This window comes from Nicotiana tomentosiformis, chromosome 2 (assembly GCF_000390325.3).
Source record: "Nicotiana tomentosiformis chromosome 2, ASM39032v3, whole genome shotgun sequence".
Lineage (NCBI taxonomy): Eukaryota > Viridiplantae > Streptophyta > Magnoliopsida > Solanales > Solanaceae > Nicotiana > Nicotiana tomentosiformis.
Window position 1 is genome coordinate 144,187,643 of NC_090813.1, and position 14,398 is coordinate 144,202,040.

Consider the following 14,398-nt stretch of genomic DNA (forward strand, 5'->3'; position numbering starts at 1 on the left):
CCTGCTTTACATAATCTACAAGACGAGTGGTAAACTTCAATTTTCCTTAGTGTTACGATGTATATTTTTGTTGTATTGAATTTGTATTAGCACTCATATATTTCACAGGGGGTATCGTCCAGATATGACTTTTACAAGTTATGAACACACGCGCCAGTTGGAATATGCGTAGTTCTGGTGTGTTGGATCATGGTGGTCCATCCGGGAGTCATCACCAACAGGATAATGTCCATCAAGGAATGTCAACACGTTACGACTTGTAAGTGAAGCGATACAGTTATGTGGAAAGTATTTATTAATTTCAGTAGCTTATTATTTTGTTGTTTGTGCAGTGAAAACGAGGAGTTGAACCACATGTCCTCACTTAATTGCCCGAAGACAACATATTAAGTCGGGATCTGGCAGATGCACAGAGTGAGGAAGAGAACAGTGATTATGACAACAATGCCGATGATTCTGGAGACGATACACCCTTCCCCTCGTGAGGATGGTGATGAGGAGGAAGAGAATGAAGGACCTGATTTGACGAGGGAGTATGCTCCACTCCCTGTAGACCAAGAGTGTAGGAGTCCCAAGTGTCGTTTCATTCAAGGAAGATTCCCTACCTTGATAACTTGCCAAGTATGCCGGATGTGGATGCTCTCACAAGGGAATTTGATAAAATTCGGACAGCAATATGGGATGATTCTAGACCAACGGTGCTGGCAAAGGGCATGCTTTTTCCTGATAAAGCACGCCTAAGTAGGGCAGCAAAAATGCACAACGTAAAAGAGTGTCGTGAGATGACGGTATGGGAGTCAACTCCGGAGGTATACAAGGTTGTTTGCCGCAGATGGTTTACGGGTTGTCATTAGATGATGCATGCGAGCAAGAAGAAAACAGGTTTGTGGCAAGTGGGTAAATACATTCCCACCCACATATGTGAAATGGACACATTCAATGGGAATTACTACAACTTGGATATTGACTTGATTTCTCTTGTCATTATTCCACACCTTGAAGCGTCTATATGGTATAAAATCAAAGAGTGCATTACATCAGTCCACCAGGAACATGGCCATACCATTACCAATAAAAGATATTTCTCGGGCGCAAACGTGCGTTTGAAATTATTTATGGTAACTGGGATAAGTCATTTGCAGCTCTACCCAAGTACATGGACGCACTGCAATACTTTAACCCCGAGATGGTTGTTGAATGGAAGCTTGAGCGGAGTTCGGGAAAACCAGAATATATATTCAACTATGTGTTCTGGGCATTTAAACCAGCAATTGATGGTTTTCCACATTGCCGACCGGTAATATCCATAGACAACACTCATGTCTATGAAAAGTATGATATCAAGCTATTGATAGCCATTGCAGTAGATGCTAATGGACAAATATTTCCTCTAGTTTTTGCTATTTGTGCCAATGAAAGCCAAGAGATGTGGACGCTGTTTTTGAACCATTTAAAAGAGCACGTTGTCAAATAACGTTCCGGCATTTGTCTAATATCTGATCGGCATGGTGGTATCTTAAGTTCTGTAGAGAACTTGCCTGCATGGCAAGAACCTTATGCCTACCACCGTTACTGTGTGAGGCACTTTAAGGCCAATTTTCAGAAGGCACATCCCAAGAAGGATCTGCATGATTTGATGTGGATGGCAATAACAGACCACCAAGAGCATAAATTCCGGAGACACATGAAATCTATCAGAAAGGAAGACGAGAGAGCCTATCATTGGTTGATGCGATATGTGCTTCACAAGTGGACTTTGCATACAGATGGTGGAAGAAGATGGGAAATTCTGACTACAAACGTGTCAGAGTCTTTCAACGAATTATTGAAGTCGTCAAGAGGATTGTCTGTCACTGCCATGGTGCGGATGTCGTTCAAGCAGATGGCGGAGAGGATTCTTGAAAGGGCTGCAGCTGAAACGTCATTGATGGAAATGGGTGTTGAATTTATGCCACTGCCGATGAAGAGATTTGAGAAATGCAGGCGGCGAGCACATTGGCATTCATTTTTGTAGTATGATCACGACAGAAATATTTTTGAAGTTCGCACGCTATCCATCAAAATCGGGGGAATAATGTACATACTATAAATGAATGTAGAAGGTTATGCTCTTGTGGGAAATGGTCCATCTACCACATGCCGTGCTCACATGCCATCAGGTGCTTTCAACATACAGGTTTAGGGCCAACCAACTATGTTGATAAATAATATAGTGTTGTTGCTTACTTAAACACCTATAGTGGGCAGTTGCAGCCAGTGGGTGCTGAGCATTATTGGCCGCCGGAACCATTTAAAATGGTGTGTAATAAGGACTATTTGCGTCGAATACAGGTGCAGAAGAGAACGCGTATATGGAACCAAATGGATATTAGCGATATCGTTTATGCACGCAAATGTGGTATATGCTCGCAAACATGACACGACCGTCGAAAATGTCCTTCGGCTTGTTTGGGTGGCGGTAGTAATCAAGCTCGTGGTGGGTGTTCTTCTAATATGCCCAACTATCAATGAGTTTATGTTGTAATAAGTAGCTGTTTTGTTTATGTTGCAAGATGTATCAAATAAAATTATATTTCCATTGTTGTTAAATCTTATTGATATTTAACATTTTTCAGTTGAGTAAATTAATGCATTTCTCCCTCCCGTTCATGTAATCAAAAATAGTATTGAATTAAAAAACGGAAAAAATATGTGAATATATTTGATAGAGTGAACAAGTTTTATAGGGTTCCCGACGAACCTTTTTGCAATTTTGAGGTATGGATTGATGAACTCTGTAAGCAGGAATGCGACAAATGATCTTTGCAGTATCTTCATGATTTGACCTTAAAATAGTGTGAATATGAAAAAGAATATAAACAAGAAATTACGGAGTTGAAGGAGAAACTGAAAGAGGCAGAATTAGAAAAAAATAAGATGGAAGAGAAATTTAAGAGGTTGGAGCAGAGAATAATGGGCGGTAGTGACTAAACAATGACATGTATGTGTTGAGTGTACTACTTTATCTTTATGTTTCCCGTGTCATGTATTTTCATTAGTTGTACTGAATTTAAATTATGTTAAATTGCTATATTTTGTGTTTGTGTTGTAGTATTAAAATAAAAAAGGAAAGGGGAAATAAAAACATAATGCGCATATTATGTAAACATAAAAAATTATTGTTATTATTTACATAAAATAATATTTACATAAAATACCAAAAAAAAAATCAATGTGTCCCACAGCCTGTGTGCTTCAATGCAGCCGCTGGCCTAAGGCGCATCCCATCCCGCTACGCTATCAGGATCATCCTCATCACGGCGCCTCTTTATAGTAGGATGCGCTGCAGCATGATCATCAGTGGTGCTGGCAGGATCGGTAGAAGGGGCCGTCGGTCCAGTAGAAACCTACAGAAGAATAAGTCAGCTCAGTATAGAAAAGTATATATTAAGTCATAATAATTTAAATTATCTTACCATGGTCTCGTCGGGATCCTAAATATAATCATCCGTCGTAACCATGTCATCATCGCACAAATGGGCCTCCGTGACGGACGAGGATGAAGCCTTAATAAGAAAATTAATAAAGTTATGGAAAATAAATGAGAAAAGAAAAAACAAATTTAAATTTAATACTAATAAAAACATACCTGCGCCTGTGATGATGAGCCATAACTCAGCCGGCACCCACTATCCAAATCTCAGGTCGGCCGATCCTCAGCAGCGGTCGATGAGCCTAGGAAGTATGCTTCCCAATCTTCTCTGGTAAGGTCCGTGCCCGTGATCAATAATGGACCTAACGGGGTCACCTGCAAAGTCCCTGGAGTGAGCTGCATCCCAAGGCTGTATGACGACATGCTGGTGGGATACTCGTCCAACTCATGTAGGTCACCCGACAGATCAGCATCAACATCATCAACAGGGGCCTCAATGCCCCCTTGCTGGGGACCACCTCCTCGCCGCCCACCACGACCCCGTGCGGAAGCCCTGCCTCGTGGGGCACCCCCACCTCGAGGGACAACCCTGCCTCGTGGGGCACCCCCACCTCGATGGGCACCCCTGCCTTGTGGGGCACCCCTCCCTCGTGCGACACCCCTACCTCGCTGGTACTGCTCTGGCGCCACATAACCAGGGTCGTGTCCCAAGCGTTGATCCTCTCGAGCTCGCTGCAGTGTCCGGGCAGCCACCTCTGCAACCTGCCGGCCGTAATCATGCAAAGCGGCCGCTCCCTCGCCGGCATGCTGCTGCATCTCCAGTCCCATCTGGTAGACTATATGTAGGCCAATAGCCTGCACAATGTATAAAATATAAACTACAGAACACTAAATAACAGTTATATAATTAATAATAACAGAAAACATACCAGGGCCTCGTGCCTCCAGGCGTATGGAACGTACCAACCGCCAGCTTGATGAATGGGATTCGCAACAAAAGTCGGGTAACGCGGCAGTACCAGGGCATATAGAGCTGAATAGTCTCCGTCTGGATCTGTGAAGGGGGGCGGAATTAGGTCAGCTCGGCCGGTCCCAAGTATAGACCTGCTCCTCTAGCCATGCTACATATGCGTCGTCCGTCCTGGAACGATCATCCCGCTGATAATGTGTGGCCTCCTATGTAGGCCCCTCGGTATATACTGCGGACGGAAAACTAGCGAAGTACCCGCTATGTGGCATGATGCTCCACAATATCGAGGCACATCAGCGGGACGAAAGTGCTCCAAATCAGTTGGCCGGCCGAGCAGTAATCGGGCAGGCCACCTATCAAGTCGTCGATGTATGGCGTCCAAATGAACTATCAAATAACAACAGAAAACGTGAGTATGCGCAACGCATGTGAAGCTATACCAAGTAAGTTTAGGTACATATTTACTTGTGCTCCCTCCAGCATATCCAACACATCCCTGCAAAGGGGGAGATTATGCCGAGCCTCGTAATCTCATACATATCCATGCCGGAGAACCCACTCCTAGCTAGAGGGACAAATGGAGGTGGTACATCCGGAGGTAATAGTGGTAGAGGTGGTTGCAACTGCAGAAACCGCTCCTAGGCCCAAACCTAACATACAAAGTTGACGTAAAATTTAAGATAAATTTTGACTAGATAGAATTGGAAGGAATGAACAAAGTATTCGAATATGTTGTCACCTGTAGAAGTGGCAAAAATCCATATACGTCATGGTGGGTGCCCATGATCGCCCGACACAGATGCCTGTACAAGTAGGCGAGAACAGCAGCACCCCAACTGTACTGGGGTAAATCATCTAGCAACTGAAGATGATGAAGAAATCGCAAGCTGACTAGGTTCCCCGAAGTGTTCGGGAACAAGACCCCCCCCAAACAGAAGGAGCAGCAGCAACCTCGTATACCGGTGAATATACAGATCATCTGTCTCCCCGGTGATGTCGGGGTACAATATCTCCAAATGCTGTCGAATAGCTGTCAAACTAATGCGACTGGCCCCTGAGTGTGCAGTCTCATCCTGTGGCCTGAAACCAGTGAGCTGCTGCAGCATGTCCAAATACTGCCCATGCGTCATCTCTCTCATGGCCTGAGGCAGTGCAACAGGCAGTCCATCAACATACATCCCATATAAAACCCCCACGCCCTGCAGCATGATGGTGGCCTCGCCAATGGGGCAGGTGGAAAGTGTGCGTCTCCGGTCGCCACCGCTCTATCAAGGCCGTGATCAAAGACCAGTCGAGCTGTAGCCGCCCGATCTCCAAAATCCTGTAGAAGCCCGTATCCCGCAGGCGCTGGACTACACGGGGATGGAGATCTCTGCCCTTCATAAAGTCCCACATGTCGTCCACTCTCATGGCGCAGAGAGTCTGGGCCAGTAACTCTCCCTCCCATACGTAGGCGGACCTATGATCGCCCTGTAACACTAATAGCTCATCGGAGACAGGTCCGGGATGCATAGGCGGCACGTCCATATCGTCTACTGTAAATTAAACAACATTAATTGTATGTTTGATTTGTAAGTTAAATAATTATTTTTTATAATTATATAATATTTAATTGGATAGAGTATATATCTATGGGTTCCAGGCTCGATATTTGATGCCAGTAGGACCAAGCTATCCTGAGTTCTTGTACGTGTCAATTTTATTATTTTCGTAATTTTGTATGTTTGATCTGTAAATTAAATAATTATTTTTTATAATTATACAATATTTAATTGGACAGAGTATATATATATATGGGTTTCAGGCTCGATATTTGAGACCCAGTAGCACCAAGCTATCCTGAGTTCTTATGTGTGTCAATTTTAATATTTTCATAATTTTGTATGTTTGTTTTGTAAATTAAACAATTAATTTTTATCATATTTAATTGGACAGAGTATATACCTATGGGTTTCAGGCTCGATATTTGAGGCCCAGTAGCACCAAACTATCCTGAATTCTTATGTGTGCCAATTTTAATATTTTCATAATTTTGTATATTTATTTTGTAAATTAAATAATTAATTTTTATCATATTTAATTCGACAGAGTATATACCTATGGGTTCCAGGCTCGATATTTGAGGCCCAATAGCACCAAACTATCCCGAATTCTTATGTGTATCAATTTTAATATTTTCATAATTTTGTATGTTTGTTTTGTAAATTAAATAATTATTTTTTATCATATTTAATTGGACAGAGTATATACCTATGGGTTCCAGGCTCGATATTTGAGGCCCAGTAGCACCAAACTATCCTGAATTCTTATGTGTGTCAATTTTAATATTTTCATAATTTTGTGTGTTTGTTTTGTAAATTAAATAATTAATTTTTTTAAATTGGACAAAGTTTGTGTTTGATCTATCAGTATAAAAGATACTTAAACTACATGAATTTTACGCTAAAAAGGCTCTACATTTTACTACACTAAAAGGGCACTAGTCTTTAAGCAAATAAATAATCTGAACTAGATAAAAATAACAAATACATTTTAATCACAAAACACTAATATCTTAGTCCGGATAAAAATAACATACTAGTTTAATCGCAAAAAAAATTACAAAACAACATGAAAACACATTTAAAATAACTAATATGCATTATTATACGAGTTTCAACATAAACTAAATCGGAATACCTCGATTTATGTTTTTCGAAAAGTCGATGAATTAAAAATTTGAGCCTGAAACGAGGAAACCACAACAATAGAAGGCCTGGCTAGAATGTGGGACCTACAATCTTATCTTTTTGTGTGACGGGTGGGGTCCACTAAATTTTGTTTTAGAAGGAAATTTTGGGGGGGGGGGGGGGGGTTGATTCAGAATTTTGAAATTTGGGGGGAGGGGGGGGGGTCGTCTGGTTCGAATGTGGGAAAGAAAGGAGGGGACCGTTTATTTATCTATGTATAGCGCAGTATATAACTACGCTATATATATATAGCGGTTATATACCGCGCTATGCATAACTGTCTTATCAGCCCTGTATAGCGCGGTTTACAGTGACGTTATATATATATATAACGCTCTTTTAAAGAGCGCTATATATAAAAATATCACTCTTTTTTTTAAATACACATTTCCGTCACACTTGTCCAAAAGAACCACAAATGGGTTCTGAACTCTTCTCCTTGCTATAGTCCTTTTGACTAGGTCTGGGAGGGGACCGAATTCTACTTTGGTTAATATTTGTGTGTAAAATTTTCGGTGCAAATTTAAATTTAATTAGGTTTTACTGAAAATATCGAACACCGTGTAAAGAAAAATAGTCCATGCCCTTACTCCTTGCGAGTCCTTTTGATTAGGAGGGGACCAAATTCTACTTTGGTCAATACCAATAGTATACATATATATTTTTCTTGCCTGAAATCCATGATAGATACTATGATGCTGTTTTGAATAGGATTTTGGCATGATTAAGCATATGAGTATGTCCTTTTGAGGATGTCAAAGCATATGAGTGTTGATTGGATGCTATTTAAACGTTAATTAATTAGTTAGTAGTTTAGTACCTTTCTTGTTCTTTTTGTCGCATTAAGTGGTCTCCTTCTCTACGAAACATGAACAAATGGGAGGGAGGATGCCAATTAAGTTACTAAGGGCCATTTGGTTCGTGGATAAGTTATTACGATGAATATAATATAAATTATTAATTTTTATATTATGTAGTGCATATTTTTTTTAGGATGTTTGATTCATAATATTAAAAATGAGATATATGGTGTATAATATAAATTTCTATGTGTTTGGTTTTAAATTAGATAAACTCTTACTTCCAGTTACGACCTTAGAAATTATGACCGAAGGTATAAAGAAAAGGTTTTGGAAGAAAGGGAATTTAGACATTTGGAAGTTTAAAACTGTGTAGCGCTAATCATTTATTGTTATCCCACATATGGGATGAAATAATATGATTCATATATGAAAATAATACTTGTATTAATTATACTAACTTGAAATGGTAATCAAACAAAGGGCGTGTTTGGTATAACGGAAAATATTTTTTGTGAAAAATATTTTCTTGAAAAATAAGTATCTTATTCATTTTCCGTTATTTGGTACGCAAATTAAGGAAAATAACTTCTCAAGTGTATTTATAAATAATTTAGATACAATAAACATGAAGCCATAAACTTTCTAACCAACAACCTTCCGAACCCACAAATTTCATAAACTTCTGGACCGTTAAACTTTCGAACCCGCAAACTTTCGAACTCGAAAACTCTATAATTTCTAAACCCGCAAACTTCCAAACACATAAACCTCCGAACTCATAACTTTGGAACTCGTAAAATTTCGAACTTGTAAACTGAAAAATGAAAAAATCAGAACTGAAAATATTAAAAAAAAAAATTGGGGAGGGGTTAGGGTTGGGGTGGGTGGGTGACGCAGAAAAACGAAAAATAAAAAACAGAAAATTGAAGTTGGAGGGGGTTGGGGTTAGATGTGAGGGTAGATGGAGTTTTTAAAAAATATTTTCCTAACTTTTTTTTAGGGAAGTCATTTTCCTTCAGTTTCAGGAAAATGTGATATCTAAGAAAATATTTTACAAACTATTTTGTGCAATCGTGGAAAATGGGAAAATATTTTCCGCCGTACCAACACACCCCAAAGTATTGAAACAATAGACCCATTATACGGGATTATTGTTCCTAATACGGATTACCAAATGTTCCCAAATACAGTTCCTCTTCCCCACTAACAATTCCAAATAATTTCAAATCTTGTTTAAATCTATGAAACTTTTGATAATTCAAAAAAAAAAAGAAGACATCTGATATTACCATACTATAATTCTCTTAATCTCGTCCGTTGATGAAACAATATCAAGCCGTTACTCGGGAACCTAGTGTTACAATGGTATATGGTTCAAAACTTCAATCTTAGATGGTTAAGGTTCATTATTATCATTTCCTTGCTAAAAGTTAACTTCAATATAATTTGCATGAGAATATTGATCTCAGTAAAACTAGATTTTACTAATAATTTGTCAAACAAGATTACAGCCCCACATTGAAAATGTAATATTAAACCAAAATATGGTAACCGAACGCGAGATCCTATAATGCAAATCTAGTGGCTTGATTGCATTGTTTGAAAACTGTACATGAAAGAGTTTCAACACTTAGATAAGGACTAATATTGAAGCTACTAATTTTTATCTCCTTTTTTTCTTTTCGGTCGTAATTTTGAGAGGGTGAGGGCCAAAAAGGATTATGATTAAAGGAGTATTTCGTATCAAGTAAATAAAGGGTAGCCCGATACATAAAGTATCCCGTATTCAATATTCACGCAAGGTTCGAGGAAGGGACGTTGTTTTAGGGGTGTGATATAGACAGACTATTCTAATGCAAGCATTAATAACTATTTCTATGGCTCGAACCATGACCAAGGCTCTCCTTCTTGGTATTAAGGAAATGTCTTTCAATTTTTCATGTTTGATTAAACTAAAATTTAAGATAACATTTCTCTTTAATTAGTGAAAAATACTTATGATATAAATTTAGTGCAATGACTAATAATTCCCTAAACATCCCATTTAATTTCTTGCATAAAAATTATCTGAAAATATTTTTCATTCACCAATTAAATACTTAGGAATAAGTAAAAAAAAACCCACTTATTTTATTGAAATTACTTTCTATAAAAAATATTTTCCTTGGTATCTATGAAGAACAAACTTTAGAAAATTCTCTGTTTCTTGGACCAACCTATGACCCGAAAAAGGTGAGTTTGATACTCTTTTTTCATATACATCGGAAATTACAAATTAGATTTATCAAACGTATGTCCTTTTATAACATTCAAATAATTGACCATTAGATCTTTGTGTCTCATCAATACGTTCATCATTTTATTGAGAGGCAACAAAGGCTAAAAACTCTTTATATCAAGATAGGAGCAATAAAAGGACTTAATTCTCGTCTTAGGAATCAGCATGTATAAAAGATTTCTCTTTTTGTCGGTCGGAGTTTTCATCAGTACTAAAATCTAGCACTTTTGCTGGACAAACTTCAAGAAAAAAGAAAAAGGAATCTATGCTATATGTTTTCATGCTTTTACTTTTTTGGTTCCTTAAAACCTACTTGTCCTTCTTAAAAACTACAGAGACTATAAATTAAACACTCAAAGACAGAAAGGAAAATTTCGAGTGGTGTTTTTACTAGATTTAAGTAGGCAAGTTGAAGCAGTATTTCACTGTAACACCGAGTTGGAATCTTACACCAGCCTAACAAGCCTAACCTCTTTTTACCTAACAAAATCAAGCCTTTAGGTTAATGACAGAAGCAAATCTACTATGTAATTTTTGCTTAAGTTCTCTCTCTATATAAAGAAATTTATAAAATATTTAAAAATATTTAACTGTGAAGTTCATTATTATATTATTGTACATTAACTTGAGATCGTTTGATAGGAATTCACAATTTTCAAATCTTGAAACTATCTCTGTTGGACTATATATATAATCAAAATATATTTATGCATTTTAAGCGAGGAGGAAATAAGAGTTTCTTAGTCCACAATATTCAAACCGACTTTCCATGTAGGTTGTTGATTAGAGTTTTTTTGAGGAATATTGACAAGTATGGCGTACCATGTTTTGTTGACTAGGAGTTTTAGCAGTATAATGATTTCGGATAAAGCTTTACACATGGGATGTAAGTTTGTAAATTGTTTAAAGAAATTCCTGCTTAAGATATCAAATTGTTTGTTAATGATAAAGTATATATATTGAAAAGAGAGTTTTATATAAGGAGATTCAAAATTGTCACACCTAAAAGCTTAAGATATTATTTTTATGACTAAGGTATGTCATAAATATAAATAGACGTGCAGCGGCATAATCATGATTTTATATGAGGGGATCCAAAATGTAATACCTAAAATTTGAACATACGAAGCAATTTTATAATTTTCTTTACCACTTTACTAGAGTTTTCCTTAATAAAGTTAATGAAATTTAACAACTTATATGACCCGAAAATTAATTTCTACCCTATTTGCAATAGGGACTCAAGAACTTATTTATAACCAGAAAAACTAATTTTTACCTTATTTATACAGTAGATGCATATCGTGTTTATATGATAATTTTCTTTTTTGTCTCAGAAAAATTACTTATCTTTCGCTATTTCACTCAAAAGGTCACTAATTGCAAATTAATATCTCCAACAACTTTTTAATGATGTGGCACCTGATTTTTAAAGTAAAAAAATAAAAAATATTAAATTTAACCCATTTTAACTAAAAATCTCTTGTCTGACTCTTGACTAAAATATATTATGTTAGATCATTTAACTTAGTTCACTTAAGAATCAATAAACAAGCTATCGCGAAAAGAAATTGTCACCAAACCAATACGTGGTGCGTTCATAGTATTGTGGTTTTTCTGATATGGTACTGTGTACATAACCGTTGGGATTTAAATAATGAGGCGTCATGCGGAAGCTAATAAACATAACGACGACAAATTAAAAATACTAAATAAGGCATAATGATTTATTATGATTTGGTCAATCGACATATATATATGATCCACGGCTAACATAAAAGAGAAAATAATTTTTTTGAAAGAATAGTCTCCCCCTAAACAAAACTCTTGTAAGGCTACACTGCGGATGCTATTGTGTTATTGATTAAGAAGGAAGAATCCTACATTTATATAAGAGCAAAATCTCTCCTCAAAGAAATGGATAAATATGGAAGAATAATTTTTCAACCAGAAAAGTAATTCTAATTATAGTAGAGAATCGGGGCAAACTCTAACAATAACAACCACTACTCCATTTCTTAGAAAATGGGCAAACCCTAACAATAATAACCACTATTTCTGTGACAATGACTATATTAACTTGATATACATGTAATTTTAGTTTGAGCTTAATTAGAAAATGGGTGCATCGTCAAGAATATAGATTGATCCTTTGATTTTTTTAGGTTATGGTGTAATAAATTTCATGTTGTGTTACATTATTTTTGGAGGATATATTGAAAGGATCTAACCTCTATAACTCCTATATATTGCTTTTAGGAAAAAAGAAACCGCATCTCACATCATGCTTCCTCTTTGCTTTGCTTTTTCTTCTTCTTCTTGTAAGCAACATTAATGGTGTGCTAGAAAGTAGGTGAACAGTGATGGAGAAAGTAACATTCCACCCAAAAATGCAAACTGACACTTCAATTTTTCAACATAGGCTTCAATTTCTTAACTGGATTAGGTTAGGTTGCTGGAAGATGATGTAATGTGCAGGGTACAAAGGACTGAAACTACAAGGTAAATGGCATACCTTTTCTACTGCGCGTTAATAAATTCATTTCTCTTTTTGTCTTTTTTCCCCCCTCTCAATTTACGATCATTTGAAGTAAAACCCAAGATACACGTGTATTCGCGATGTGTATGAATTCCTCCAAGTACATGGATATGAAATGGGGATGTTCAGAGAAAAATCCGAGAAATTTGAATTCAATAAGTTCAAAATAAAAGTATTTTAGTTATGTATATTTTTAAACAAAAATTACATGCACATATATAATTTGAGCTAAAAGTAATTCAATTCAAATTCACAATAAGTGAGGGACACAGGTTAAAGATAAACAATGAGAACTTCATAGAGTTAAAATGTGTGCAAAGGGACGAGAGAACAAATTAAAACTTTCTAATAAAACTGAGTGGGAATAGATAATTATCATACGAATCACAAATTAATTTTGAGATTCTTCACCGGTCACACGAATCCCTATAATAGATTCATGAATACAAGCTTCCTCTTGAATCACGGCACTTTTTTTCACCATCTATGTATTTTTCTTGTAGTGAACTCAAGCTAGCATAAGGACCTAAGACCTAAGTCGGTCAAATTTTTGTAGCGAAGTAACTGGATGTTCACTCTCTATCAACATCCAAATAGAAATAATTGCATGCACCCAACATTATTGATTGTGTAGGGCACAAAAGTTAAAACAAATGATACTTATATAAAAAAATCTTTTTCTTTTCTCTTCTCTTCTTTTCTTTGATTCTAATTAATATATGAGAGTTACATAAATCAAAGTATGGTAAATTAATGAGAGATAATATGGTAGACATATTCTTTGTATTAGGATAATTTTGTTTTAAAAAACTAATTTTTTACTTTTGCTTTTACTTTTGCTGTTACTCAAAAATACTTTTGTTTTTTTGCCAAACACCTCTAATTCCAATCGTGCTTTTTCGATAAATATATGCTTTTAATTTCCCAAAAACTCGGCCAAACAAACTACAAATTATGGTTAGCTGAGAAACTTTGAAAGTCTCGAATTATTTTTGTTACTCATACAGAGGGTATCCTACATCAAACAAATTGCATCCAGCCAACTGCATTTATTTTTCTCGCAAACATTATACATATTTCTAAAGGCTTTCCACGTTTTTTAACATGTATTTGCAATTTATTAGGATTTTAGTTATACTTCAATCGATGGGTTTGCCGTTTAATTTATTTGCAATGATAATTTGATCCATCTCGAAATGGATTTAGCTAATTGAACTAAAATTTATAGCATATTGACTTTGACAGCGATAAATTCCGCTGTAGCGCCTCTTTTTACCTAGCTATATTATGTTAGAAACTTATTTACTCCCATTAGACGTTTTAACTTAATTATAATTTCTTGTAGTAAATGTGAATCCATTGCACCCACATCTTGTCCTTTTTCTTGCATAGGTTCCATAGGAGTTTGCAAACAGCTGCCCTATTCCATGTTCCTACATCAACTAAATTCAATCCACCTGCTGCTCTAGGGTGGCACAATTTGTCCCAAGCCAGTAGTGCTTTCTTTGATACCTCCACCCTCCAGTCCATAGGAATCTTCGACATACATTCTCAATTAGTTGGATCAGCTTCTTTGGCAACAGAAATACATGGGACCAGAATACTTGAATAGAGAAGAGAACACTTTTAATGAGTTGTATTCTCCCTGCATAAGATAGAAACCTTGA

The 14,398-nt window shown here is 36.6% G+C and overlaps 1 protein-coding gene across 1 annotated transcript; it reads left to right on the forward strand.

The window, feature by feature from the left end:
- The first annotated feature begins 444 nt into the window (after positions 1-444).
- Positions 445-2,014, forward strand: LOC138905783 (uncharacterized). The gene is made up of 3 exons (XM_070194301.1): positions 445-562; positions 1,143-1,437; positions 1,522-2,014. Exons 1-3 carry the CDS (start codon positions 445-447, stop codon positions 2,012-2,014), a joined length of 906 nt encoding a protein of 301 aa, XP_070050402.1.
- Positions 2,015-14,398: the final 12,384 nt, after the last annotated feature.